This window comes from Cuculus canorus, chromosome 15, assembly GCF_017976375.1.
Source record: "Cuculus canorus isolate bCucCan1 chromosome 15, bCucCan1.pri, whole genome shotgun sequence".
Lineage (NCBI taxonomy): Eukaryota > Metazoa > Chordata > Aves > Cuculiformes > Cuculidae > Cuculus > Cuculus canorus.
The window spans coordinates 7,588,987-7,614,982 of NC_071415.1; the positions used below are offsets into that span (position 1 = coordinate 7,588,987).

General features: G+C 55.4%; 2 protein-coding genes across 6 annotated transcripts; both read left to right on the plus strand.

Annotated features, from left to right (window-relative positions):
- Nucleotides 1-568: 568 nt before the first annotated feature.
- Nucleotides 569-9,205, plus strand: UBFD1 (ubiquitin family domain containing 1). Its single transcript, XM_054080743.1, has 7 exons — nt 569-696; nt 1,456-1,716; nt 1,782-1,990; nt 3,156-3,221; nt 3,456-3,561; nt 6,119-6,201; nt 7,451-9,205. Exons 1-7 carry the CDS (start codon nt 681-683, stop codon nt 7,559-7,561), a joined length of 852 nt encoding a protein of 283 aa, XP_053936718.1. The 5' UTR covers nt 569-680; the 3' UTR covers nt 7,562-9,205.
- On the plus strand, nt 9,200-24,578 carry ERN2 (endoplasmic reticulum to nucleus signaling 2). Of its 5 annotated transcripts, none has more exons than XM_054080738.1 (22): nt 9,200-12,048; nt 15,644-15,761; nt 16,271-16,304; nt 16,868-16,940; nt 17,292-17,364; nt 17,521-17,643; nt 17,725-17,826; nt 18,055-18,316; nt 18,422-18,500; nt 18,578-18,728; nt 19,272-19,393; nt 19,618-19,794; nt 20,040-20,283; nt 20,553-20,643; nt 21,135-21,324; nt 22,066-22,165; nt 22,341-22,540; nt 23,232-23,379; nt 23,490-23,617; nt 23,858-23,981; nt 24,241-24,308; nt 24,380-24,578. In XM_054080738.1, the coding sequence occupies exons 4-22, from the start codon at nt 16,938-16,940 to the stop codon at nt 24,569-24,571; spliced, it is 2,577 nt and encodes an 858-aa protein (XP_053936713.1). In that variant the 5' UTR covers nt 9,200-12,048; nt 15,644-15,761; nt 16,271-16,304; nt 16,868-16,937; the 3' UTR covers nt 24,572-24,578. The 5 variants fall into 5 exon arrangements, 4 of the variants coding, with proteins under 4 accessions (XP_053936713.1, XP_053936712.1, XP_053936715.1 ...); XM_054080737.1 differs by lacking the exon at nt 9,200-12,048 and adding an exon at nt 12,507-12,607; XM_054080740.1 differs by lacking the exon at nt 9,200-12,048 and adding an exon at nt 13,010-13,314.
- The last annotated feature ends 1,418 nt before the right edge of the window (nt 24,579-25,996 follow it).

The following is a 25,996-nucleotide window of genomic DNA, read 5'->3' on the forward strand; positions in this document are numbered from 1 at the left end:
TCCAGCTCTCTGCTTGGCCTCGCCTTTCAGATTAGCAAGGATTCCAAACAGACATGATTACAGACAAAGAGACGGCTGTTCAGCACAAATCGTTCCTCCCACAACATGTTACAGATTTCAAAGCAAGGACAGTGTCTAAAAATCCACCATTTTAAGGAAAACCTGCGATCAGAGAGACCTTCTGTCTAACTTTCAAACCCCACAACTGCTTAGACAAAACCTAACTGTCCTTTAGCTTCAATCAAGACATTCCACTCTGAAGCATTGCACAGTCTGCGACTGGCGGAGGGCGCCGGCCCCCCGAGACCCCAAACGAGGCTCAAAGAGGGTGCTGGACCGAAGGAGCGGAGAGCGCTCTTCCAGCTTCGGTGACTCCGTGACCGGTTAACGCGACCCGGGGGAAAGGGTCACTTCCACCCGAACCGTTCCAGGACTCCCGCGAGGGCTCCGAGTCGCTGTCCCGCTCAAACCAGCGGGGCAGACGCGTGCCCGGGGCCGGTTCAGCGCCGGAGCGGAGCGGCACGGCCCAGCTCGGCCACTAAAGAGCACTTCGCGCCCCGCACGCGGCTGCAGTTCCGCGAACGGCTGGGGCAGAAGGGCGGGTACGGCGGCCGGCGCGGGCCAGTAGGCATCGAAGCGCGTTTCCCGTCGCGCTCCGCGGCCGATTGTACACAATCATCATGGCCGCCGCCGAGGGTATGGGGCGGCGCGGGGCGGCGATGCCGGTACCGGCCCCGGCCCCGGTGGGGGCGCTGGGCAGAGGGCTCGGTACCGGACAGCCCGAGGTCCCGGTGGGGAGGTGCCGGTCCTGGACCCCGTGGGGAGGCGGGGAGACGGGGAGGTGGTGGTTTCAGTCCCGGTCCCAGGCAGCCGGTGGAGAGGCGAGGAGGGGAAGCAGTGGTCCCGGTCCCGGGCAGCCCGCGGTACCGGCGGGGAGGAGGGGGTCTTGGTCTTGTCAGGGAGGGGAAGCGGTGGACCCGGTTCTGGCCCCGGCAGGGAGGGCTGCGATCCTGGTCCCGGGCAGCCCGCCATACCGGCGGAGAGGTGACGGCAGGGAGGTGGTAGTCCCGGCCCTGGGCAGCCGGCAGGGAGGCGAGGAGGTGCTGATCCCAGTCCCCATCCCGGCCCCGAACAGCCCGCGGTCCCAACATGGAGGGGACGTGGTAGTCCTGGTCCCAGGCAGCTCGCAATCTCAAAGAGAAGAGGAGATGGTGGGGTTTCTGGTCCCGGTACCGGTCCCAGCCTCGGTCCCAGAGGGGAGGTGATGAGGAGATGATGGTCCTGGTTCTGGTGCTGGTCCTGATCCTAGTACTGGTCTCAGCTTCAGTCCCAGAGAGGAGGCGATGGTCCTGGTTCCGGAGAAGAGATGGTGGGGAGGTGGTGGTCCAGGGCAGCAGGTGAGAGGTTGCGGGGCTGCCCCACCGAGCCGTCTCTTCCCGGTCTTTGCCCCCACAGGTGCTGAAGAGCCGGGTATGGATACACGGGAGCTGCCGCCAGGCCGTGGCGGGGAGGGCGGCTCACCAGTGGCTGGCGGCTCTCCGGAGGGTGAGGAGCACCTGGAGCCACCACAGGCGGCCGTCAGCAACGGCCGCGACATGGAGGGCGCGCGGGAACTGGTGGAGCTGAAGGTGATCTGGAACAAGAACAAGTACGAGGTGACATGTGGCCTGGACAGCACTGGCGCCGAGCTGAAGCAACGGATCCACTCGCTGACAGGTCTGTCGGGGCCACCGCTGCTCCCCACGGCCACCGGCCCTCCCTGACCCTCTGCTTCCCTCTAGGCCTCCCACCCGCCATGCAGAAAGTGATGTTCAAGGGGCTCCTGCCTGAGGAGAAGACACTGCGGGAAATCAAAGTCACCAACGGAGCAAAAATCATGGTGGTCGGCTCTACTATCAACGATGTTTTAGCAGTAAATACACCCAAAGAGGCGGCACAACAGGAGGTCAAAGCTGAAGAAAATAAAAAGGAACCACTTTGCCGACAAAAGGTTGGTAATATCTCGGGAACTGGGAGGAGCTGTAGGGTTTCTGCTGCTCCCCTGTAACTCCACAGTCGCCTTGGGTCCTGCGGGTCCTCCATAGCTCCACAGTTACCTCAGGCTCTTGCTGCTTCCCTGAAACTCTGTCATCACCTCGGGATCTGGGTCCTCAGAGCAGGCTGGGGTTTCCTTTCTTAGCCACAGAAGGGCCCTGTGCAGCGGAGTTCTGACACCAGAAGGAGGTTTAGCCTAGTGGAGGCTGGGGCTTTGCACGACCCCACCAGGTACAGCCTGGCCTTTCAGTCCAGAAGTGGTGGATAATGGAAATATTTCATGGTTGCTAGATCAAACACTAGATTAATTCTATCTACAAACCAACTAATTTTTACTGTCATGAAAAAAGTTAATCTCCAAAAGCTGCCTTTAGATTGAACACTGAGAGAGCAGTTCCTTCAGCTGTCCCAGCACTAAAGGGTACAGGGGTGACAGATACTCCTCTTGCCTCCTGGACTGCAGTGAGGGACAGCATGGTGAGGCTTGGTTTGGTGGCAGTGCCGCAGCGTTGTGGGGCTGATAAGGGATTTTCAGCTCATGTCATTGCCAGCTTTACGCCTCCCTCAAAATAAATTTGATTAAAAATTAAGGCGTGCATCATTGAACTGCAGTCTTTATGAAACACGCTTTTGTTTTTCTATAATTGATTGCAGTTCACGTTCAGTGTAAGCTCTGTCATTGTTCAAAGGTTCTCAGCAACCCACAAGCTGTGAGCACAGTTTTCCCAGTTGCTGCTGCTCTGATCTGTTCTGGTTTGTGCTGTGTTGCACTGTCAAATGTGGAGGGGGTTCTGCCATTCTCTGGATGTAGGACGTTACTGTTAAAAAACAAATGCCAGCTACATGATTCAGTGTGTACGATACTGAGGCAGTACTAGGGGTTCTTTAGTGTTTGGTGGATAAATATTGCTGTATTCTGGAAGCGGTGTCTCCCTGTGCGTTATTTGTTTATAGAATATCTTCAGCCTGTTAAAGTGCTTGGTACCTTTGAAAATCACCCATTTCCTGCATTCTGACTGACTGAATAGTCCCTGACTGCCTCGCTTCAGGCTGTGGCTGGAAGTAAACTAAAAAGCACTGTTGCGTTCCTGTAAATTCTTATTTCTGGTTTTCCGTTGTAGCAACACAGAAAAGTATTGGATAAGGGAAAACCGGATGATGTGATGCCTTCTGTTAAAGGCGTTCAGGTGAGTAGATAAGTACTTGAGGAACTGTTGTCATTGGAAGAGAGAGATGGTTTTGTGGCTCAAGACCTTTCTTTGCTGGGTCAGTGTTCCTTGCTGTCTTGGTAGAACACTGACAAGATATATTGTCCTTATGCTGAAGAAGTTAGGAGTTAAGTTAACTTCTTAAGAAGGGAAGAGAGTTAACAGCTTTCCCTGTTAGAAGGCCCTCACTGTGACTGTGTTGCCTCTTTGCAGGAGCGCCTGCCAACAGTGCCGTTGTCCGGCATGTACAACAAGTCAGGGGGGAAAGTCAGATTGACCTTCAAACTTGAGCAAGACCAGCTATGGATTGGGACAAAAGGTGAGCAATGCTGCACTCTGGAATGAATAATTGATAATTGGGCTGTAAATGAATCGCATGGGCTAGAGCAGTTCCTGGTGTGACTGAATTGTGGTTAGGGAATAGTGTTGGTATTGTCATACTTCAAAACTACATTTTGCTTCCTCTTCTCAAATGCCATTCAAGTAATACTCTCAGGGGTATTATTTGATGTTTTACTTCTGTTCTGGAAGAACTTGTGTTCAGTCATGCCAGTAATACTCTCAGGAGTATTACTTGATGATTTACCTCTGTTCTGGAAGAACTTGTGTTCAGTCGTGCCAGTAGCTGATGTTCCAGTCTGCTATTTGTAGCTCCAAATGTAAATCATAACGTTTGGCATTTCTAGTGTATCTCAAAAGTGCTTCATAAACATTGGTACGATGCCAGCATCAACACAGAGGCTCCGTAACTTGGCTAAGACTTGCAAGGGAATCTCAGACCCAGGATTAAAACTGGGAGTGCTGGCATCTCTGTCCCTATCTGTCCTCCCACCCAGAGCTGGCTGGGTGTCCTGTTTCAGTGGTGTGCAGCTGCAGAAGCCGTGGTGTGTTGTTGTGCAAAGGGCTGTTTCCCACCTTGAGTGATGCCAGGAGGAGCTGAATGTGCTGTGGTGATAACTGAGGGTATCTCAGATGACCCCCTTCCTCCAAAGAAAGCCACCCTCCTTTAGTTTGACCAGGATGGGGCAATGTTACAAGGAGGAGCAAGAGGAATGGAAGTGCACGCTCGCTGTCCCAGTAAAGTAACCAAAGTGAATGGTAATAGTAACTTTGGGTGGCACATCAGCAGCTATGTTACTTCCAAAATAAGCAGAAATCTTGGCAGGTTTTGACCTACCCTTTGTAGGACGGACTTGACTGTGAAGATTTTCTGGCTTTAGAACCTGTTGGTACCGGCTGTAGATTTTTCTCCTGGGCTAAGTGATGGAGAGAGACATTGGGGTTTATTTTCCTCTATAGGTTGGGCAGATCTTTTTGTTACTGATAATGCATTCTAAATACGTGCTTAGTATTTAGGTAATTAATTCTTTTCCTTCACCTTCTAGACTAGTTTCAGGTTTAGTATTTCTGCTGTGTTCTAGATTAGCAGTTCTTAAGTTGTGAAATTTGATTCTTCTTGTAGTCATCTGTCTTGCTTGTAACCTGTTCCCCTGCTTCCCAAAATTAGCAGCAGCTTGCTTCCACTAGGGAATGGTTGTAATTGCTGGCTCTTGTTGGGAAAAATTCCTTCCTGCTCTGAGGAGTTCGTGGCAATGACAGCATGTAAGGGCTGGAATGACAAGTAGTTGTTAGCAGAGATTTTGACTTGCTGGTCCTGGAAAGCTGGCACTGATTCTTCCCCCATGCAGCCGCCTAGTGCTGCATGAGTTCCTTGGCAGTTTCTGTAGCCCGAGGGCTGGTGTGGGCAGAGGTTTCTCAATGGCTCAGTGTCATTTTGGTAGAGGCATTGGTAACAGGGATTTATCTCTGAAGAACAATTGATTTGCATGATGCTGAATGAGTGCAAGATGAGATTTTACTCAATGAATGTATGTTGTGAGTCTGGGTGGGGTGGTCCAGACTCTGCTTACCTACAGCGCAGGGGCAGAGAATACTTGTCTTTGCATCGCTACATTCGTCTCCCTCTGCACCCTGTTTAGGTGCTTTTATTGGATCACACAAATTAGTTCGCTCTACCTAAGGAGCTGACAGTTCAGTTTCTCCTTTATAGATTGTTTGTGGGTTTCTCTGTCTGATATCCAAGAAAACAATTTTGGGTGGACACGGAAAGCTGGAACTAAAAGGGTCTTGGAGTTCAGTCCTCAGAAAGGAGTGAGGACAGAACGGAGACAGAAAAGTCTGCCATGAGCCATGTATTTTGTTCTTGTTGGTAACCTCTGGCTGACTGACATTCCTCTGTCCTGGAATTGTAGTCACCTTTTCAGTTTCACTTTTAGTTTCTTTCCTTTTTTTCTCATTAGTATTTCCTCCCCTGTGTTTTTATAACAACAATTGAGTGCTGCCTCAGGGTAGAACCAGGACTGGGCTTTCAAAGAGCACGTTAGCCTGTCTTCATTCAGCTTTTTCAGCCCTGCCATTTCCGTGGAGCTTAGCGCAGTCCTTGGCGGTCAGTCCCGAACATCCTTACACCTGGCCAGCTTTCACAATGCTGAGCGATCCCATTAGTTAGAGCGGAGTTCCTTGTGGCGAAACATTCAGTAAAAGCCAGGGCTTTCCCTTCACCCAGTTTAGGGTGAGGGAATCAGGTGCTCTGAGGTGTTAATGTGACGCAGAGACATAAAATGCGAGGAACTGGATGATCCAGGTTTGGATTCCTTGATGTTATTAGCGTGCCTGCTGTGAGGCGTGTGGTAACGTGGGGGACGGGCTTCACAGGAGCAGGTGTCCTTATGCTGAAGGTGTCCTCATGAGCTCATCCAGAGAGGACAGTGCCAACAGGAGGAGCTTTTGGAAGTTATGGAGGTGGTGTTTGAAATTAATATGAAATACTGCCTCCCTATGTATCAGAAATAATACTTTGATCCATTTTAATGTAGAGAGAACAGAAAAGTTACCCATGGGGTCCATTAAAAATGTGGTGAGTGAACCTATTGAAGGACATGAGGATTATCACATGATGGTAAGTAGTGTCTCTGCTTTGATAATACCCAGTCTAATTACTTCATGCAAATACACAGAAGTAAGGCTTTTAAAGCGAGCGAGTTGGAGATGGACAGTAGTACCAGCCTTGTGATGTGGAAGATGGGAATGTGGGCATGGTCTGCTCTCACTGTGTAAGTATTTTGGGTGGCATATTAAGTTTTGGGAACTTTGTGAAAATCTGGGCTGGTTTCACACCAACATTAAGTGCTTAAATGTTATTTCATATCTTCTGTCTTGTGTTAAAACAGTAAAAATACTCCTGATATAGCTCACGATTTCTTGGCGTTACTGATATTTTCCGATCTAGTTTGACTTCTTGTATCTGTTGTAGTCATATAAACAACAGGGCTTAAAAACAAATTGTGATTTGATGATGTGATACTTTTTCTCATATTTAATTTTCTGAAACACTGGCATTGGATCTAGAGAATTATCACGTTTTAAGAGAGCTGTGCTGATTCTCCTGACTTTTTGGCTGTTTCTTTTAGTCTGTGGGGTTTTTGAGGCCTTGCTTTCCGAAGTACAGTAACTAACTTCTAATGCCGAAGAAGGCTCCTTATAGGAGAAATCTGTTTCCCTCTTTAAGGGAGGAAAGGGGAAATGTTTGAGGTTAAAGGTCCTGTCTGTGGGAGGGCGCTGGTCTAGGCTTTGTCCAAATGCTTGCTCCTCGATCCCCCGTGTAGAACATGTCCTCTTCAGAATATCTTGCAATCAGCTCTTATCCCAGAGCCAGGACAGAGGGTGCTGGCATGCGGTGCATATCGACATGTGCTGATAGACGTGGAGAATGGGACACAACGTCCAAATCTGAAGTTCTGGGCAATTTTATGCCTATGGAAACATGGCTATTGCCTTATTCAGTTCCTGTTTGGCTTCCAAACTCTGTGCATTCTGGTCATTTGTTTAGAGATGGAGAGTTAAGCTTCAGATTCTGTCTTCCAGAGTAACTGCCTCATGTTCTTGAAAATGGCCAAGACTTTTTTGTTCTTGCTCTGGTATTGTAAAAAGAAAGAGCTCATCATTTTACTTGGTGCTTTGCAGTTCTTGTCTCTCTGAGGAATACTTTTTTAATTGCTTACCAAGTAACTGTAGTGTGCACCAGGTGCTGGAAGGAGACAGGAGCTACTGCCGACGTGTCTGATGTTGTGGTGGATGAGCTGTATTCTCCCTCTGGTGTAAGCTGTGCTCTTTACCGTGTGTAAATGTTGTCATTTTTAACTTTGCAGGCATTTCAGCTGGGCCCAACAGAAGCGTCTTACTACTGGGTCTATTGGGTACCAACTCAATACGTTGATGCAATCAAAGACACGGTGCTGGGAAAGTGGCAGTATTTTTGAAAGCACGCTCACCTCTGGCACAGGAAAATGGCACAAAGCTAAGGACACTGCTGGGAGAGGCCTCCAACATCCCTGGATGTGATAGTCCTGGAACTTATTAATAAAATATGGTAAACGAGGCACTGATGGAAGCCAGAGGTGATGTTCTTTCACCATTAGTTTACTTTTAACTTAAAAATTTCACCATCCCTTTTCTGCAGTCAGCTTCAACCATATTTAAAGCAAATACAATGGAAATCAATAAATCTGAATTCACAAAATATTGTGTGTAATACACTTAAATCTGCTGAGAGCTGATCTTCCGGTTTAGTTTTAAAAAAGAAAATATTACAATGTACTATTGAGGATTTTTTACATGGTTTGAACAAAACAGATATTTTCATAATCTTTCAGTTACAAGCGTTAGAGTTAATTTAGTTCCTTGGTTGTGACGGAAAACTCGGAAATGTTTTTTTAAAAATAAACTTTAAACAGTATGTAAAGTCGATGTTCAGTAAGCCATGTTCTGCTGGCCCCTTCGTTTCAGGTTTGACTCTTTTGGTTTTCATCCAAAGATGCCCTGCTGTATTTTTCTTTTCCTAGCCTTTTTTCCCAATACAGGAAGCTTAGGGTCGGTGGCTCTGTCCCGGGGTCGGTGGCTCTGCCCCAGGGTCGGTGGCTCTGCCCAGGCTGGTGCTGTCTCTGGGTTGGTGCTCTCTCTCTGGGGTGCTCGTGTAGCGTGTTTGGTGCGGGTGAATACCCGTGTGGCTGTTCTGTGACCACAGTTGACCACTTGCTGCTCTCTCTCCCCTTTCCACAATGCTGTTCCTCCCTTCTTGTGCTCCTCTCTGCTCCTGTTCTTCCTCCTGCCCTGGGATGCTGCGTTTTTTGGAGCATTTTCTTGATCAGGCGCATTGCAGTCCTGAATCACTTTGTGGCTGTTGCAATGACACCTCTGTCTGGCTGAGAAGGCCCTGTAGTGCTGAATGATGCTGCCTCACGTGAACAGTGACACGGATCTCGTCGAGGGATCGAACCGCAGAGACCTTCCTGCCTGCTTTGGGCTGAGAAGCAGGGAAGGGAGAAGCTTGGATGCCACTTTGGATCGTCAATAACTGCAGCAGTCTTTCATGACCTGAATTTGAGAATGTATTGTGATCTTATTCAGTGAGTCTTACCAAATTTAGAATTATCTGTCCAGCAACTGATCTTCTGAAATTTAGATCACCTTTCAGCTCTTCTTCTGCTGGAGCTCACAGGCAGCTCACCCTGTCTGCAATCACGCCCCTTGCCTTTGTTCTGTGACGTTCTGCTGCTCATCTCTGCAACTCGCATGCCACTGATCTCAGGTTTCCTGGATGGACCTCTCAGTCCTGACAAGGTGTACACCTGAACAGATTGTACCGTGTGGCTGAAGCAGCGGTGCTGTGTTAAACCTCGATCTGACAGATTGCTGGCCTTTTCTAACGTTGTAGGCTCGATACTGTTCAGTGCAAGCAGCTCAACTGCTTGTGAAACTTGCAGAGAAACAGCCTTGTAGCAACAGCCAATCTCAATGCATCCTGTGTCTGTTTTCCTCTCTGGAACAGCCCCATTGAAACCCTGCAGGAGCAAGTTTCCAAATGAGTATTTTATTTTAGAGACGGGGGAAAGCGTTCACTTTGTCTTAAGATTCCATGTTTACCCATAGGCTTTCGGTAGCAGTGTGAGCAGCTTTGGGTTTGTATTTGCAGTTGGAGCATCCGCGTTCGCTTTGTCTTAAGATTCCATGTTTACCCATAGGCTCTCGGTAGCAGTATGAGCAGCTTTGGGTTTGTATTTGCAGTTGGAGCATCCATGCAATGTGAATTTTGAGGACGTTTCATATCTTGCATATAAACTGGTGATGTGCTTGTTGCTCTTGTAGCTTGAGGTGTTTCCATTCTGCCTACAAACCACCAGCAGTGTTGTAGACATCAGTGCACCCAGGAGTTCACCCGCAACAGTGCCAGCTTCCTGGAGCAGCCCCTGCCGACGCGCAGAGCAGCGTGAGTGGTGGAGCTGGTGTGAGTTACCTGGAGAGAATGTTACAGCCTCAGTGCTGCTGTCACATGCATCATTTTCTAGTGGCCAGTCTCGGTGTTAAGGCTTAAGCTCAAAATTCAGCCCTGGTGGGCGGTGTGTGCACTGCTTTACAGTGACAACAGGTCATGAGTGTTTTCTGTCACTTGGGGTCAGCTTTCCACTCACTCTCTTGGTTCTGGGATGATCAGCTCCCACTGGCTGCTTGATGGGCTCAAGAGATGTCTGTGCATCTGTTTGTATTCCATTTCCATTCCTACTCTTCCATTTGCTTGTTCCTCAGAAAGATGTGTATCTTGGTTCCAGCTCCTCTCGGAGCTCCTGTGGTTCCGTGCTTGGTGTAGTGGCGTGTGGGGCTGAGTGTAGGCAGGGAGCGGATCTGCTGCTGCTGAGGCAAGAAGGGCACCTGGGCACAGAGGCAGGGCAGGACCCAACATCCCCATCTGTGCATTTCCCAAGGGCCCTACTGCTCTGCATCCCATGCCAGCTCCGATCACTCATCTCAAAAGAAACTGAACATAAACCTGTGGTCACAAAGTGGTTCAAAACATTATAAACTCAAACTGTGAACCAGTTTAGGTGCTTCTCTTCAAGTCGAATTTGATTTGAAAAATGAAACTTTCCCTTTTTTGTGCTGTGTGCTAGGCTTGAGTTAAAATACAGGACAGTATATTAAATGTTTTAATTAATGTTTGTTGGCTTAATGGAGTAGGCATCTTGGGAGCTCTTTGAAATGAATATTCCTGGCTTAGGATGGCATGGGGAATGCAGAAGTCTACCGCTAAACCTTGTTTAGGTTTGAACAGAGACCGCATCCTGCCTGGAAGCCTTGTGTGACTCACAAGTTTTTCATATCAAGTTTAAGATTACCGTAAATCATTAATTTCCATTAATGACACTGTTTGATGATAGATACTTAAAAAGGGGGCTGCAATGATGAAAGAAGGAAAAGCGACCTGGATTCAGAGCTGGATAACTGTTAACACACGATGCTTTATAGGTGGTAGCGCTCACACAACCTCCTGAAGTTTGCACTTGAGGCAGTTCGCATCCACTGCTGCTTCATCTGGAAGGGTCGAAGAGAGGCGATTCACGGGTGGTGATACCATCAAGGTGCTGTATCATGTGGGTCTGTTCTGCTCCCCGCACCCCACTTACAACGTTCTCTTCCTGCAGGCAGGGGCAGGCGGTGTGGCTGTGCAGGCAGGGCCGCTCTCTGGTTGCTCGCTGCTCCAGCACGGTGCAGCAGGGTTTGTTTCCAAACTTTCCTCCTTTTGTTTACCTTTCTTCCGCTGTGACTCGATTTTCCAATGGAGCTGCCTTCATTTCAGGTTCTGTAGTCCAGCCTTTCCCCACAGGTTGGGGTTAGGTTGTTGCCATCCTGTTTTGTTAATTAATGGCCTCGTTGCTGGGAGGAGGGGGACCAGGAGAGCTGCTACAAGTCCTGCATATACTACGGGGCTGTTTCACCTTCCAGCCAAGGACTCGCTTTGTTTGGCTCATGGGAGTTCACTGAGTCTTACTTGTATTCTAAGCAATTCATTCTCCAGTTTTGTATTAAAAAACAAAAGTCTTAGATGCTCCTGTCCACTGTGGATTTACTGTCAATGGAATATGTAAGTACCAGGCATTATGGTATTTTTAACTAATCTATTGCCCGTTTCGGGGGAGGGCGAGGTGACAAATCTTTAGTCTTAGATTTGCACTGCTGGAGTTTTCTAGGTGTAACCTTGACTGGTTATCCCAATGTTCTGTAAGATCAGTCTTATTAATTAAAGTTTGATAATTATTTCTGTGTTTGTATTCCAACATTCTGTATGTCCTAAGCTACTTCCAACTATGTGAATGACTGTTAGCAAATGCTTTGCAGTTCATTTCTTTCTGGAAACCTGGGAATCCATGGGAACCCATGCTGGTCACGCCAGACGCCCTCAGTGCCTTTCTCCGTGGCTGGAATTTGGGTGCACTGCTCCTTTGTTCGGAAAGGCTGTGAATCCCAGGAGGAGTTTTCAGCTCCCTCTCCAAACGCAGGGTCTGATCTCGTTCTGCAGTCACTGTCCTTGCTGTGCTGAGCGTGCTCGCTGGACATTACACACGTGACAGCTGCTTGCGTTGTCTGAACTCTTGGCTTGCTGCAGCAGCCCCGGGAATTGGGTGCTCAGGAGAAGCTACTGGCGCTGATGCGTAGCGGATGCTGCCCCTGGGTGCTGCTGCTTCCAGGAACTTTCTCTACCCAACCTGTTCAAAATGATGGGCTGAGCCCGTTCAGCAGTGCCATTGCTGAAGGTCAAAACAGAAGTGCGGTCCTCCCAGCGTGTGTGAACTGGCAAGTTCTCATCTGATTTCATATCTGGGTGTGCCCAAACTGCAATGGGTAGTGTCAGAATTTGTGGGGTGGGGACTTGAATCCCACTGAAAATCCCTTCCAACTCCTGCTTCTCTTTTTGGTAAGAGCTTTTTTAAAAGGGCCTGTGCTTCATTGAGGGGTGCTGGGGTACTGGGATAGGGAGGGGGATGGGGGAGTGCTGGGGATCGGGGGCTGCTGTGGGTACCAGGGGGGTGGGGGCAGTGGGTTCTGGAGGGGTACCAGATACTGGGGTTGCTGGGGAGGGGGGAGTGCCAGGGAGCATGGGGGTGTTGGAGTGCTGGGGATGGGGAGTGCTGGCGGTACCGGGGGGTGTGCTGGGGTGCCAGGGATTCGGGGGAGGAGGAGGAGGTACAAGGCTGCCGAGGATGGGGGGCTGCTGGGGTACCGAGGTACCAGGAATGGGAGGATGCTGGGGAGGTGTGCGGGTGCCAGGGGTGCTGGGATGCCGAGGTGCCGTGGGCAGCCCCTCGGGGCCGGGCGGGGCTGGGGGGGGGGGGGAGTGGGCCGGGCAGCCACGTTGGGACCCGCCCCGTCCCCGCCGGCTCCGGGCGGCGATCGGTGCGGAGCAGGGAATGGGCGAACCGGGGCTGCTCCGGGCGGCGATCGCGCTGCTGCTGCCGCTGCTGCCCCCGGCACGGGTACGGGTGGGAGTGGGACTGGGAGAGTGGGAGGGGAACCGTGCCCACGGGTGGGAATGCGGGAGCAGGACTGTGTCCATGGGTGGGAGTGGGAGCACAGGAGTGGGACGGTGTCCACGGGTGGGAATGGGACTGGGGGAGTGGGAGCGTGTCCACGGGTGGGAATGGGACTGGGGGAGTGGGAGCGTGTCCACGGGTGGGAGCGAAACCGTGTCCGTGGGTGGGAGTGTGGGAGGGGGACAGTGTCCACAGGTGGGAGTGGGACTGGAGGAGTGGGGCAATGTCCACGGGTGGGAATGTGACTCAGGGAGTGGGAGTGTATCCACGGGTGGGAGTATGGGAGGGGGACCATGTCCCTGAGTGGCCATAGGAATGTGGGAGCAGGACCATATTCACCGGTGAGAGTGGGACCGTGTCCATAGGTGGGTGTGGGAGCAGGACAGTGTCCACAGGAGGAGTGGGACCATGTCCCTAGACGGGAATGGGTGCCTGGGAGCATGACAGCGTCCGTGGGATGGGAGAGGGTGCGTGGAAGCTTGACAGTGTCCAGGAGTGCCAGCACATTGCAGGTGGTGTGTGGGTGCCAGCATGGTTCCAGCACAGGTACCTGTGGGTACGAATGGGCACATGTGGTGGTACCAACACGAGTAACCGCGTGTCCCCCGGCCTTGATGGAACGGGCATGAGCATCCCATGCGCAGGACTGTGTGAGTGTGCAGGAGGCACTGCGCTCCCCTCCATGTGTGTGTCAGTCCCCCAGCCCACGAGTGGGGGTGGGTGTGAGCAGGTGTGGCGCAGCCCCTGCCTCTGTGTCAGACCTGCAGGTACAAGCGTTCAGCTCCCGGCAGCCTGGGAGTGCAGGGCTTGAGCCCCGTGTTGGTGCATGGGTGCACCGGAGCTGGCAGCCAGAAGAGTGAGGTTTGGGGGGTGAGGGGGCTGCAGGTTTTTTTTTGTGGGGTCAGCCAGTTGCGTGTGGGGTCCAGTGGTTGGACATTAATGACGTTGGCAGGTGTGTGATGGAAATGCAACCTGCTCGCCCAGGACAGACATTATCTGCTCAGAAAAGCATCTCCACCCCTGGGCCTGGCCAGGGCTGAAAGTGGAGTCACCTTCCCTGGGAGCCCTTGGCCCCTTCCTGCTCATGGAGCTGCCTGGTTTCCATCGCCGCTGGCATCCCAAGGACAGTGGGCAGCATGCCGGCATGGTTTTGGCAGAGGTTGTTGTGCTGCTTTGGTAGACGCTGGCACCGTGTTTCTATTTGTGCCCAGCCATCCCCCTCCATCACTGGGGCAGAGAGTGCACTCGAGCCCGTGGCTGAGCTCTGGCCTCTGTGGTGTCACTGCAGATGCTGGGTTGGGTGGTGGGACCCTTGGGAAAGCACGGGTCCTGTGGACATCCCGTGGAAGAGCAGCAATGCTTCTGAGCTAGGGCTGGCCGCACCGGCTGCTGGGGCAGCTGGAGCTGGGAGCGGAGGGTGGCAGCTCCCAGTTCTGCATATGGTGGCGTGTGGGGGGCAAGCTGAGCAGCCTGGCCTTTGCTCGAGTGCCCTGCCACCAAAAACACAGCAGTTGCAGAAGAGATGGAAGAAACTGCAAAGCACTGAGGGTAGGAAACAGAGCTGGTGAGCGCTGAGCCTGCTCTGCCTGCTGGGAGGGCTTGGTGGTCTCGGTTCTGTTTCCGTGTGCACGTGGCCACACCGCAAGCACTGTGTGTGTGCAGGCTGGTGTGTCAGCGCAGCTGGTCCTGCGCAGCCTTCGTGGCCGCAGTGGGCTGGAGAAAGCGGTGGGGAGCAGTCACCCTTTGCCTGCCCCACAGCCTCCTCTGGACAAGCGAGAGCTGGGAAACTGACTCTGACCTCACTTAAAAATTAAGCGAGAAGGGTGGCAAATCAAAGAATTTGGCTTGAAGCAGGGGGTGGATATGAAGTGCATTGGGAGGGAGCTGGCATGCACTCCTGGTGGAAGGTGCAGCCAGAGAACAGGTGACCAGCACCCATTGGGGCTGCTGACGGTGTTGATGGAGCTGGAAGAACCTCAGTGACAAAAGGAGGAAGGTGTCCCTGGCCCCGCGGTGGCTGTCTGTTGCCGCCATCGGGTGCCACTCGGCAGACGGGCACGTGCCCACACGCAGGCACCGTCCTGGCACCGTCCGTCAGCTGTGTCTGTTCTGCCTCGTGGCACTGGGCAGCCCGAGCGCTGCTCTACTCCCCGGCATCAGGGACGGCCACGCCAGCCCTGCCTCTCCCTGATCCGTTTGGGTGCTCGCGCTGTTTGCAGATCCCTGTTTGCTGATGGGGTGAGGCTGGTGTAGGTGCCTGCGGCGGCTGAGCTGGCGCTCAGTGTTCTAATGCCACACACGGAAGCAGCCGCTCCACTTCCCAGCGTGAATTTGCAATTACTACCTCAGCATTGAGGTAGCTGAAATCCATCGCTTTGAAGGCCTGGGCGAGCATTGACTGCATTTCTGGCATGAAAAGTCACCCAACTCGTTTGTTTCTGGAAGGAGCCGGTAGTCGGGCTGTTAGTGTCACCCTTAGCGAAGGACCCAGGAGTGGTGGCTCCTGGGGCTCCTGGAGCAACCGCGCTGCAGCTCATCCCCACCAGCAGCAACTCTGGCTCCGGGCAGAGCAGGGAAAAGCCGTGAAGGCCCCGAATTGCGCTGGTGGGATGGGAGCGGTGCCGCGAGAGCCAGGGCCCGTGGGTGCCACCCGCTGCTGGGGGTGCTGCTCTCGCAGTGAGCAGCAAACTGGGTGTCGGGGCTGAATAAAACACCTCTCCTCCCAACAGCCACCCTGGTTCTGTGAGTGTTCTGTGCGGGGGGAGCTGGAGGAACCAGCGCATCGGATACACTGGTGCAAGGAAAGAAGTTATTCTCCCTCCCAGTCTTGCCACAGTGGGGAGGGGAAGGGACCCTGGGGCTCCGCTGCGGTGGGTGTGGGGGCTGCTGAGCTGCCTGGGGTGTCTCTAGCAAAGGAGACCTGTCCCCACGTCTGGCCCTGCTCCCCAAAGAAAGGTGTTTTGTTGTTTCTCTCCATAGTGCCTCACAGGCAGTGCTGTGGCCGTCCCAGAAACGCTGCTCTTCATATCTACTCTGGACGGGAACCTTCATGCAGTGAGCAAGAGCACGGGTGACATCAAGTGGACCCTGAAGGACGGTGAGTAAGGACGGGGGGGTACTCGCTTGCATCCAGATTCCTGGGCTCATCACAGCTGAGAGTGATGAGCCACAAGTGGTGGGTGATACGACAAGAGGGAATGGCCTCAAGCTGCACCAGGGCAGGTTCGAATTGGACATTAGGAAAAATTTCTTCACCAAAGGTAAAGAGGCTGCGCTGGGCGGTGGAGGAGTCCCCATCCCTGGAGGGGTTTAAAAGATGGGTAAATGAGGTGCTCAGGAGTGGTTCGGTAGCGGACAGGGATGGTTGGGCTTGACGATCTCAAAGGTCTTTTCCAACCTAGGAATTCTGTGATTCCCATGATTCCAGCCTGGCTCCTGCTGGCACGCTCTGGGCTGGTGGTTCCTGTTCTAGGGGAAACGAGTGCCTGTCCTGGGGCTGAAACGCAAGTGGGCAGGGCAGCACATGGCTGCGCTTGGTAAACACTGCCACGCTGTCTCACTCACAGGGAGTGGCTGCTGACGTCTGTGTTTCGCTCTCTCTTTCAGATCCTATTCTGCAGGTGCCGGTCTATGTGTCAGAGTGAGTGTCGTCCCCCTGGACAGGGCAGCAGCGGGTGGGCATGGCTGCCCTGAGCAACCAGCAGATCTGCAGCAGGAAAGGGGAACCTCGGAGAAGGGAACATCCCAGCCCAAGCCGTAGTGTTGCCCTAAACCCATCCTTAACACTGGCACGTTGTGTGTGGTGATGAGAAATAGCTGGTCCCCGCTGCTGGGTTGCAGCCTCTCTACAGGCAGCCTGGGAGCTCTCAGTAGCACCAGGTGCAACAGCCTAGGAGAGAAATTGAGGAAAACCCACCCAAAGGTGCTGGGGGAGGCAGGAGACCAATGAAAAACCCTGGGGCAGGCAGGGCTCTGAGTCAGCACGGCTGGCAGGCACAGAGCAGCCGTACGGAGTTACGGCTCTGACCCAGAGTCGGAGTTTTCTCCTAACAAATCCCGTGCTGTGAGTTCCAGGAAGGGTCCAGAATCGTAGGGAATCACTCAAGCATAGTGCTGAAGGGTTTCTGTCGTGCAGCTCCTCCCTAGCCCTTGGCATGTGCCTGGGCCAGCTCACATCTCATGCTCCTCTCTCCTCCTTTCCAGACCAGCGTTCCTTCCAGACCCCAACGATGGCAGCCTGTACATCCTGGGAGGAAAAAACAAGGAAGGCCTGATGGTCAGTGGGGCTGCGGGGCTGCGAGCATCCCCCCTGTCTGCACCCCGGGGGTTTGCTGGGCTTGGGGAACAGGCAGACCTGCTGGACGGGGTGAGCCCGGTGCCTGCTGGCACTCCAGCTCACCCTTGGCACCTGGAAGGTGTCAGCGAGCGGATGTGGGGCAAACACAGCCTGGACCCTTTCCTTCCCCACCACTCTGTCCTGCTCTGGGGCTGAGCTGGTAAGGCAGGCGAGGAGGAGGGGGCTGTCTCAGGGCACCTCTTCTTCCCACCGTGCTTCCAAGGGCAGGAATACTGCCGCTCAGGGAGGTGTTTCTCTGCTCCCACATCCATGCTGCCTTCTGTGTTGCAGAAACTCCCGTTCACCATCCCGGAGCTGGTCCAGTCCTCACCGTGCCGCAGTTCGGACGGTGTGCTCTACACCGGTACGTGGAGACCGGCCGCTCCATGAAACCTGGGGCGGGGGGCAGAGGGGCTGAGCGGGGACCGCCTGGGAACGTGTCCCCGGAGGGAGACAGGCAGACACCTTCGGGACAGGCAGCAGGACTGCAGACTTACAGAAAATGTGTTTTTATTCTCAGGGAAGAAGCAGGACACCTGGTTCATCGTGGACCCCAAGTCAGGAGAAAAGCAGACCACACTCTCGACAGAGGCTTGGGATGGCCTCTGTCCGTCCAGTCCCCTGCTCTACATCGGCCGCACCCGTAAGCAAGTCTCACTGCCCTTCCGTCTGTCCCAGGAGAAGGGAGCTGGGCTGTGACCTGGTGCCCTGCTCTCGTCCCCAGAGTATGTCATCACCATGTACGACACCAAGTCGCGGGAGCTGCGCTGGAACGCCACCTTCTCCGACTACTCGGCACCACTCTGCGAGGAGTCCTACCACTACAGTGAGTGGCACTGCGCGGGACCTGACTCTGCGGGGATCCCGGGGAGGTGCTGGGGGGTCACGGCTGTGCCGGCTGTGGGGAAAGCGGCTGCTGTGCCAGCCCCGGGTCTCGTGGGAGCAGAGCAGGAGGGCACAGCCTGTGGCCAGTGGCAGGACTGAGATGGGCACAAGGGGACAAAGCCCCGCGGGCAGCGCCGCTGCATTGTCCCCTCCCTCTGGCTCTGCCCAGAAATGGCACACTTCGTCTCGAGTGGGGACGGGCTGGTGGTGACGCTGGACAAGGAGAGCGGGGAGGTCCTGTGGGCGCAGAACTATGACTCACCCGTGGTCGGCATCTACGTATGGCACCAGGACAGCCTCCGCCGCGTCCCCCACCTCAACATGGCCATGGAGACCCTGCGCTACCTGACCTTCCACTCGCAAGATATACACCTCCTCAAGGGGAGCTACCAGTCCGTGAAGGATTTCGCTGCCACCAAGACCCAGCTGCTGTACGTGTTTCTTGTGCCGGGGCAGGTGGTGGCATTTGTGTTGCCTCTGCTCGGCCACCCTCATCCATGATGGATGTAAAGCTGATGCTTGTCCTTGCCTTGCAGGCCAGCGCTCTACGTGGGGAAGTATGCAGCCAGCTTCTATGCCTCGATCTCCCTGGTCCACGACAGCGTGGCTCTGGTGGTGAGTCCCTCTCGGGGTGAGCCGTGGCGGGTGTATGTCCCGGCTGCGCGGTGCTCCACGAGCTGTTGGACCCCCAGCCGCAGGGCATCATGCTGGCCAGGATCGACGGCCCCACCACGGATGATGTGACCATGAGAGAGTCGGGGGAGTGCGAGATCACACCCAGCACCAACGTCAAGTACCCGCAAGGCAGCATCACCTCGCTCCGCAACCAGTGGCTCCTGATAGGTGCGGACCCATGTGGGACAGGGGTTTTCCCGGCGTCCTCGCTCCCGAGGGTGCCCGGCGAGGGGCAGCCCGAGCTGCTGGTGGGGTTTGGGGAGGCAGCACGACCTGCTCCGCACAGAGGTGTAAACAAGGGCCCTCAGAGACTGCAGCCCATCCCTGTCCCCTCTGCAGGAGCAGCAGGGACCCTTTGAAGCGGGGCTCCCCATCGCCTGTGCTGGGTTATTCACCCTGCTCTGTGGTTGCTGTTGTGGGCATGATGGCTGTGTTGATGTTTGGACATCAGGGCGATGTCTTGGGGCTGTGGCAGAGGAGGCGGAGGGCAGCAGGGTCAGATCCCCACTGTATGCAGGGAGCAGGGACCTTCCCCTCTGCCTGTCCCCTGCTGCTCCACGCCCCCTCTCTGGGGACAGACCTGTGATGTTTCTTGTACCTCCCATCAGAATCAATGCCTCTTCTCCTGTCTGGAGAATCCTGTGGACCTGGGGGGCTGAACCTGTGAGCAGAGACCAGCTGAAAGTCATCTCTGTTCTTGTCCCACTGCAGGGCACCACGAGCCACCTCCCGTGGTCCATACTACCATGCTGCGAGCCTTCCCAGAGAACCTGAGGAAGACAACAGAAACCATCATCCCCAGGGCTTCTCCTGCCAGGACCGTGTTCGATGATGTGCGTGGCGGAGCTCTGCGTGGTCGCAGCTCTGCTCTGGGGGAGCTGTGGGCAGCGCTGGCTCACGGAAGGGGCTGAGCCAGCTGGGCTGGTTGCTGGGTTCCCAGTGTGGGGTGGCACGAGGGGGGTCCCACGTGCAGGGCTGTGATGGGGAGAGGGTCCCAAACCTGCATACCCAGCGGTCTGTCCCTCTGGTGTCAGCCAGCCCCGGGTGTCTGTTGCAGTTCCTGGCCCCGAGTGGCCTGGAGGAGCCGGCTGTCCGCAGCAAGGGGCACTTCCAGAAGGAGCCCGCGCCGAGGGAGCAGGAGGAGGTCTACCCCGAGGCTGGCACCTGGGACCTGGTGATGGCTGGTGTTGGCACAGCCCTGCTGGGCGGAGGAGTCCTCTTGCTCCTGCTCACGGTGAGTTCTGCTGGAGGAGCTGCTGCCTGCCACAGGAATGCCGCTTCTGAAGGGCTGGGGACTCCTCTTTGCCTATCCTTGGGCAGCCAGTGGTGCCGTGGCTGCAATGAGCTGCGCAGCTCCCGTGCTGTCTTGCGTGATCTTGAAATGAGCCACCGTGATGTGCGGCTTGTGACGAGCCCTGCCAACACCTCAGCTCTGCTCTGAGTTGCAGGAGCTGAGCACTCCCGTGGTTTGTGTTCCAGAAACTGCAGAAACAGCACGCGGTGGAGCAGCAGCAGCTGGAGAAGCAGATTCAGCTCCTGCAGCAGGAGATGCCACTCCTGGGCCGGGTCTCCAGGGAAGGTGTCCCTGCAGAGCCCATGGAGCCAGAGCTGAGCCAGGGAAGCGTGTCACAGCTCTCGCAGAGCTCCAGCTCCTCAGCCTCCCTGAAGGACCTGGCTAATGGGATGGTCAGCCCTGATTCGGCTGTCCCGGCGGCTGCTGAAGGTGTGTGGAGGGGGAACAGGCAAGGTGTGAGGGGCTTTCTGTCTGCAGATGTTGTCATCCAGAACAGGAGCCCACGGATGAGAGGGCTGCAGCCCAGCTGAGCTGGGAGGAGATGCAAGACCTGCTCCTGGATAAGGATGGGCCACAAAAGCAATTGCCAGAGTAGTGGCAGGGCTGAAGAAATATCTGGGTGGTTTAAGCCTGGATGTCCTTCGCATAGGACTAATGCTCACAGGCTGAAGGATAGCTGTCGTCATCTTCCTCTGCAGATGCAGAACCAGACATGATTGTAGTTGGGAAAGTTTCTTTTAACCCCAAGGATGTGCTGGGCCACGGAGCTGGAGGAACCTTTGTCTTCAGGTGGGTGCACCCTGGGGGGTCTGACCTTGTTCCCTTCTCCTCTCTGGGAGCTGCAGGGACAGTGCCAAGGCAGCCCCTTCCCTGGTGGCTCAGGGGCTTTGGAGAACAGATTTCCACCCTCCCCTTCTCATGATCCTCACCAAACCCATCTGGGGAGCTGAGCTTGTGCTTTTGGTACCCAGGAACTGGTAGGCAGGGCAGGTCCCCCCTTGCACCACCACCCTGTGCTCCCCTTCCCCTCTGGGCTGTGCTGGCAACCTTATGAGGTTCCCCTGGCTCTGGCTGAGCCCCTGTCCCCGGCACCAAACACAGCATAAAGGAAGGGAGGTTATTTTCCTACAAAAAGGGGCGCCTGAGCCCCCAATTCCCAGCTCGCTGCAGAGGTTTCTGCAGGTCCACGGCTTTAGGTTCCCAGCATCAGCCAGAGCCTGGCCAGGCTGCATCTGCCGTGCTGCCTCTGCCCTGGACACTGCCATCATCTCTCTGCACAGGGGACAATTTGATGGCCGGAACGTGGCTGTGAAGCGCCTCTTGCCTGAGTATTTCCATCTTGTGGACCGCGAGGTCCAGCTGCTCCGGGAGTCGGACGAGCATCCCCACGTCGTCCGCTATTTCTGCACCGAGAAGGACAAGCAGTTCCACTACATCGCCATTGAGCTCTGCTCCGCCACGCTGCAGGAGGTGAGCCTGCAGCCCTCTCCCTGCCCAGCCCTGGGGGTGCAGGGCTGCTGCGGGGCTGGCGGTCAACCCTGGATGTCCCCATCTTTGGGTGTGCGGGTTGGTCCCCAGGGCCGTGCATCTGGTTTTGTCCGTGCTGTTGGGGAGGTCCCGTGGGACAGCACGCCATGCGCTGGGGCTGGCAGCCAGCAGCTCCCGTGATCGGAGCCCTCAGCATTCCTGCCTGGCCTGGGGCACGCAGCCCTGCTCCAAACACGCTTCCCAGCGGTCAGAGGGATGTGTCGGATGGGGCGTGGGCAGGCTGCAAGGTGCTTCGGAGAGGCAGAGCAGCCACAGCAGCCCTGCTCCTGTGCCAGTCCAGCCCCTGCCCTTGTTTCTCTGCCGCTTTGCCCCGTCGGGAGGGAATGGGGCAGCTCCGAGCCTCGGCATCCGTCAGGGCAGTTGTTCACCTGCTGCGAAGAGACTCGGCATAGGGGAGGAGAAGCATCCTTTAACCGCTCCATAGGGAGCGTTGCTGAGGCTGTGGAGGACACAAGTGCGGGCAACGCGCTGCAGGGGGGAGCAGATGCCAACCGGCAGCCCAGGAAATGGCAAACATTGGGCACGCGTGGCTTCTGAGTGGGCTTGCCTCCCCCACCTCTGTCAGCCTAGTGAGAAGTTCCTCTCCCAGCAAGCTTTGCCTTGGTTGCCCCAGGAAAGCAGGGACAAAGCAGTTGACCTCTTTCTCCCCCTGTGTGGTCCCAGTACGTGGAAAGCCCCAGCTTTGATCGCCGCGGGCTGGATCCGGTGTCCCTGCTGCGTCAGACCATGTCTGGGCTGGCCCATCTCCACTCCCTCAGCATCGGTGAGTGGGCAGCGCGTGGGCAGAAGGGCAGCGTCTCCTGTCTTGGTCCTGTCCTCAGCTGAGGCCACAGGGTTTGGGCAGCAGCCGGCGTGGTCAGCAGCGTGCGGGGTGGCACCAGCCCCGCTTCAGCCCTGCCATCGCGTTGGTGGGTGACACCACACACTCTCTCCTCTAGTTCACCGCGACCTGAAGCCCTGTAACATCCTCATCTCTGTCCCAAATCGCCATGGGCAGATCCGAGCTGTCATCTCTGACTTCGGCCTCTGCAAGAAGCTTCAGGGGGGACGACAGAGCTTCAGCCTCCGCTCTGGCATCCCTGGCACCGAGGGCTGGATTGCACCCGAGGTGCTGCAGGAGGCCCCGAAGGAGAACCCAGTCAGTGAGCTGTGGATGCCTCCCTGCACCCAAGGTCCTTCTTGAGCCCCTCAGGGCACGGTCCCCATGCTGGCTGTGGCCTCACGGGAGCTGCTGGAATGCACAATGATGCCAAAGGCTCTGAGCGCCCAGGCCAGCCTGGCTGCAGAGCACCAGCGCTCCTGGCCAGGGCTGCCCCTGACCTCGTGGGGATGGTGCCCGGCTGGGATCAGCACCGAGCATCTCATCTGGCTACAGCCCCTGGATATTTAGGGTGGGGAGGTGGGAGAGGGCCATGGCTTGCTGTGAGGGTTACGCTTCTACTCCTCTGTTTAGCCCAGGGACTCCTGTTGCTGCTGGAAGCTGGCGCTATGCTGGTCCCTGGCAGGGCACGTGCTGGTGACGTGCTGCATGTCACCTTGTGCTGGGGTTGGTTTGCAACCAGGTGAGGCTGCAGCAGCCCCAGCCTGTCCCTCTGGCTGTGGAGCCCTGGCTTCTGCCTGTGCCACTGCCGACCTCCTGCCCGATAAGGACCAGGTGCGGTGAGTGCTTCGCTGGCTCCAGACAGCAAGGCACGCAGGAGTGACGCGTCTTCTAGCAGGTCCCTAGCAAGTGACCAAGCATTCACATAAAAGAATGGAAAAAATGGGGGGGTGACAGCTTTCCTGGCCCTTTGCTGTGAGGATCCCATCTCCCCCTTTGTGTTTTGCAGACGTGCGCAGTGGACATCTTCTCTGCCGGCTGCATCTTCTACTACGTGGTGTCAGGAGGGCAGCACCCATTCGGGGACAGCTTGCGGCGCCAGGCCAACATCTTGTCAGGCTCTTACCAGCTGAGCTGCCTGCAGGAGGAAGCTCACGGTGAGACCCTTCCCCACAGAGACATCCCCCCAGGTCAGCTCCCATCTGAGGGCGCAGCTCCTGGTCCTCGGGGAGGTGTTAGTTCTCTGTTGTCTTTTGTTGCCCTCCAGACAAGCTTGTTGCGCGAGAGTTGATTGTGGCAATGATCAGCTCTGAGCCTCAGTGCCGACCCTCGGCTCCCATGGTCCTGGTGCATCCCTTTTTCTGGAGTCAGGAGAAGCAGCTGCAGTTCTTCCAGGTGAGAATGTGCTGTCCCTCCGGGCAAGAAATGTGTGTGCTCTGAAAAACAAGTGCTGGAAACAGCCATGTTAAGGTCAACAGCTCATTCTGAGCTGCTTTTGCAAGGGGTGGAGGGGGCCCGTGGGATTGGGGCCAGGGCTAAAACATCTTTGTCCACCATGGGCACCGTCTTTGTTCCCTGGCGCTGGATGGTGATGCAGGGGAAGGGCCAGCACCATAACCACCCTGGTCCCTGCAGGATGTCAGCGACCGCATCGAGAAGGAGCCTGCCGAGGGGCCCATCATCTCGGCACTGGAGGCTGGGGGACGGGCAGTGGTGAGGACCAACTGGAGGATGCACATCTCCTTCCCGCTGCAGGCAGGTGAGTGCAGAGGGACCAGGGAACAGAATCGGGCAGGGAGTGAGGCTCCTGGCTTTAGTGCCCTTTACTGGGCAGGAGGCACCTGCTCATGCTCAGGGGCCAAAAATGAGGGTGGGTAAACGTGCCAGCCCTTCTTTGGGAGGGCAGAGCAGAGCTCCAGCTTGCTGCAGGCTACACTGGGATGTGGGCTGTCGCAGCGCTGTGCCCCTTGCCCCGACCACATCCCCTCCTTGCTCAACATCTCTCCTGCTCTCCCCAGACCTGAGGAAGTTCCGCACCTACAAGGGGGGCTCAGTGCGTGACCTCCTGCGGGCCATGAGGAACAAGGTATGGCTGTTCCAGATCCCTGTGCCCTCGACTGCCCACCCCAGCCGCTCACCTCGCCCTCTCTCCTGCAGAAGCATCACTACCACGAGCTGCCGGCTGACGTCCAGGCGACGCTGGGCCCCGTCCCTGATGGCTTGGTGCAGTACTTCACCTCCCGCTTCCCCCAGCTGCTGCTGCACACGCACAGGGCCATGCGGGTGTGCGCCCACGAGCGCCTCTTCCATTCCTACTACTGCCAGGGGCCAGGAGGTGATGGGCAGTGAGCAAGGATGCATGCTGGGATGGCACCTGCTCCTCCCTGCCCGTACCCACAGCCCCATCCTGAGCAGCCCAAGGGCTCTCCCACATCCTTCTCCCTTCCCCGGAGCGAGGTGGGACCCAGGAGGTGAGCAAAGGGCAGCTCTGGGCTCCCACCTAGAGGGATTCTCCAGGCAAATGGGCATGGTCAGGCTCCGCAGCCTGAAGGCATTCATGTCCGAGAGCAAAAAAATCTCCATGGTGGCCACAGGGCTTTGAGAAGAGAGAAGAAAGCATGCACTGCGTGGTCTAGAGGGCAGCTGGCAGAGCGGTGCCTGGGAAAGGATGCAGCCAGGCTGGGGGCAGGTCCCAGAGGGGCATTTGACGTGGAATCAGTGAGCTTTATCCTATACCACACGCCTGGGGAAGCAGCCCTTCGAGCATGTGTCCAGCATGGCTGTGACACCAGTCTTACCCCAGGAGATGACCCTACAGCCCAGCTGAGGGCTGCAGAACAGCACATCAGCTTTGAGCAGTGCCCTCGGGGCTTGGACCTGCCACTTACATCAGCACTGTCAGGCACAGAGCCACCACCACCACACCGGGAATGAAGTTGTTAATCTCAGCTGGGCTGAGAGGAAGGTCTTTCTCCGCTTTTTGTTCCCAGCATCCTGCCTGTTCTGCACCCAGAGCTGTGGTCTCACCCCAGGAAGACAAGGACTCCCTTTCTGCCCAGGGCTCTCTCCCCTCTAAGTGCAGCCCTGTGGTTTTCTGGTTTACAGCAGCCCCAGGGGTGCACATTTCATAGGAGCCAGGCTGCAAGCGGAGGGTCCAGGGGCAGCTGGAGCCCCTCAGCTTCCTCTCCAGAACAGCCCCAATCCTGCCGTCACATTCCTCTGTTTGCAGGGTGGGGTCTTTGGTACACAGGTTATGAGGGGCTTACACCGCTTTCTTTTGAGAACACAGGACTAGGGCATTTTATACAAAATGTTATTAAAAACATAACCAAAAAGCTTGTCCTGCTTGAGAATGAATGGGCCTGAGAGGCACTGGGTTGCAGCAAGGCTGTGGCTCATAAGGCCCCTGCAGGCAATGACTTTTCCTCATTGCAAGGTGACAGTTTTGAGCCTCTTTGATGTAATAAAGAGCCAAGCAACGGGAAGGGGAAGGTGAGGTTTCAGCCTACAGGCTAGAACACGCCTCCCACTGCCTCCAGGTCTCCTATCCCACAGTGGAACAGGGAGCACCCGCACAAGGTCCTGCTTGCAGGGGAAGCAAGCTGCTCCCTCCCTCACAGCCAGAGAAAAGGAACCACACAAGGCTGAACCCTGCAACAAACAATCTTTAATCAAGTTATGCAATATACAAAACTTTGTTTCATGTAGATTAATTTCAGTATTAAAAGGCTGATTGCTCAGTCTCGCCCTAGGCACGTTAAATATCTTGCCTGA